Below are 2,242 nucleotides of genomic sequence, written 5' to 3'. Positions count from 1 at the left end.
CATTCTCAACAGAGCGTGGAGACCAAGGAGAGGGCGGTGGTGGCTCAGTGGTAAGAGTCTCATCTTCCCGCCCAGTGGAGGATCGTGTGTGGCAGTGATGCCGAGCCGTTCTCGGCAGAGCTTCCAGACTAAGGCAAACCAGCAAGAAGGGGCTGAAGGCCTGCCCCTGAGAAGCAGCGCAGGAAACCACGCGGCTCACAGTGGTCTGGCCCACTCGTGCCTGGGGCTGCCGCCTGCCTCTAGCCAACTAGCTGCAGCTAATAACAAGCTGGCGGTTCCTCCCACTGAACATCACGTAGGCAGCGCCCCTTGTCCCGGCCTCAGCCCTGTGCCATGCTTTTTTGGTGATTGTCCACCCCCCCACCCCCCGCAAGTAACAGCATGACAAGACTATCCCCTCTAAGACTTCAGTATCAAAGTGTCATACTTTTCCTTCACATCTCCTCCTCCAGGAAGCCTCCCCTGATGGCACCCCCAGTGTCTGGCCTGGGCTGGGTGTTGGGGTCGCAGGGGTACTCTGTCCCAAGCTGTGATTGAGTCTGGAAGGGGGTAGGAAGGAGGGGCCTCTCCCATCTGCCTCCTTTTCCCAGGACACCTTCATGTTCCTGACTAACCGGCATACCTTTGGCCACCTGCTCTCCTTGGACAGCTACAAGACCACCCACCTCCACAACGACCTCTGGGAGGTGTTCAACAACCCCGAGGTGAGGACCCCAGAGCCTGAGGCGCCTCCCCCCGCCCTCTGGTTCTAACAGGAGCTCTGCCCCTGGGCCACCTCTCTTCCCTCTGCCCAGGGGCCTGTGGGCTGGAATGGAATGGGTGGGAGCACGGGGCCCCTTGAGAGGCAGTGCCATCTAGTGGAGAAGGGCCTGGGAGTCTGAGGCCCAGCTCTGCCATCAGCGGAGACCTGGTCGATTCACTCAACTTTCAGGGCCTCAGCGATCTTAGCTCTGCCATGGCTACACTCTCCCAGCCTCACAGAGCGTATTGTGATAGACACAGTTGTGACAGTGCAAGCAGAGGCCGGGAGCTTGTGGGTGTTTCGGATGCACATGTACGTATGTAAGCACATGGAGACATGTGCAGACACCAGTTCCCAGGGGCATGCCTCTGCACACAGACTCTGGACAGAAGTGCATCCCTACCCTGTGCCCCCAGGCAAGCCCATGCCCATCCCATTGCACGTGGGAGTGGGTGCTTCTGGGGAGGTGCCCCTCCTGGGAGCAGCCTCACCCCACTGCGTAGCTCTCAGCGAGGGTCCTGGGTCGGCTCCTGGCCCGGGGACCTTAGCTGCTTCCCTGTCCCCACAGGACTGGAAGGAGAAGTACATCCACGAGAACTACACCCAGGCCCTGGAGGGGAAGCTGGTGGAGACGGTAGGGGCTGTGGGCCTCTGGGACGAAGTCCTTTCAGAGTTGGGGGCAGGGGCAGGGGGTGGCAGGATAGGGGAGGGGGTGGGGGCAGTGCTAGGGAGAGGGAAGAGCAGCTGATGACTCCTTCCGGCTGGAGCCTGCTGGGGCCTCGGGCCTCTCCCCTGGCCCAGGCAGGAAAGAGGAAGACATCCCCAAATGTGGTCTCCACTGTGGTCCGTGCCCCGAGACCAAGACCCAGGAGGGCATGCCCCTCTAGACACCCTAACTGCCCACTGCCCCTGGGTGTGCGCCTTGCGTTCTCCAGGACCTGGGGGCCCTGGCTGAAGTCTGACTTCATGCCACCACACATGGTCTACCCAGAGCTGTCCCAGCTCCTGCTCCGTGGCGAGAGAGATGTGGGCTCACTGACTGGGGTGGGGGAGGCTGGGGCCCGGCAGAGGGCTGTGGGGGCAGGAGGAGGAGGTGGGAGGGGCCCTCTGGACCCTGCTGACTGAGCCTTCCCCAGCCCTGCCCTGATGTCTACTGGTTCCCCATCTTCACGGAGACGGCCTGCGATGAGCTGGTGGAGGAGATGGAGCACTTTGGCCAGTGGTCTGTGGGTGACAACAAGGTAGGGGGTGCTCTTGGGGACGCCTGCAGATGGGCTGCTGGCAGGGCGCCTGCAGGCAGAGAGGAGGAGAAGGTTCAAGAAACTGGAACCAGAATGGGCCCCCAATGCTGCCGTGCCGCTGTGTGGCTTGGAGCCCCCATAAGCTGGTGTGTGATAAGAATGGTCGGGGGGAGGTAGGGGCTAGGAAGTGTAGGACGGAAGTGCTAAATTAGGAATTAGAATTAGGAAGTGCTGCTTCAAGGTCACCCTCATTGGAAGC

At 61.3% G+C, this 2,242-nt stretch overlaps 1 protein-coding gene across 1 annotated transcript in view; it reads left to right on the top strand.

Annotated features, from left to right (window-relative positions):
- PLOD1 (procollagen-lysine,2-oxoglutarate 5-dioxygenase 1) overlaps positions 1–2,242 on the top strand; it is a 38,662-nt gene that overhangs the window by 30,072 nt on the left and 6,348 nt on the right. Inside the window, exons 13-14 of the mRNA XM_004705425.2 lie at positions 1,311–1,376; positions 1,879–1,983. Of these exons, the coding sequence (XP_004705482.1) occupies positions 1,311–1,376; positions 1,879–1,983 (171 nt within the window). The remainder of the gene's footprint in view (positions 1–1,310; positions 1,377–1,878; positions 1,984–2,242) is intronic.

This window comes from Echinops telfairi, unplaced genomic scaffold, assembly GCF_000313985.2.
Source record: "Echinops telfairi isolate 266 unplaced genomic scaffold, ASM31398v2 ScPeMD7_7457;HRSCAF=8495, whole genome shotgun sequence".
Lineage (NCBI taxonomy): Eukaryota > Metazoa > Chordata > Mammalia > Afrosoricida > Tenrecidae > Echinops > Echinops telfairi.
Note: the sequence above shows the minus strand (reverse complement) of the source record. Positions and strands in the feature narration are given on the sequence as shown.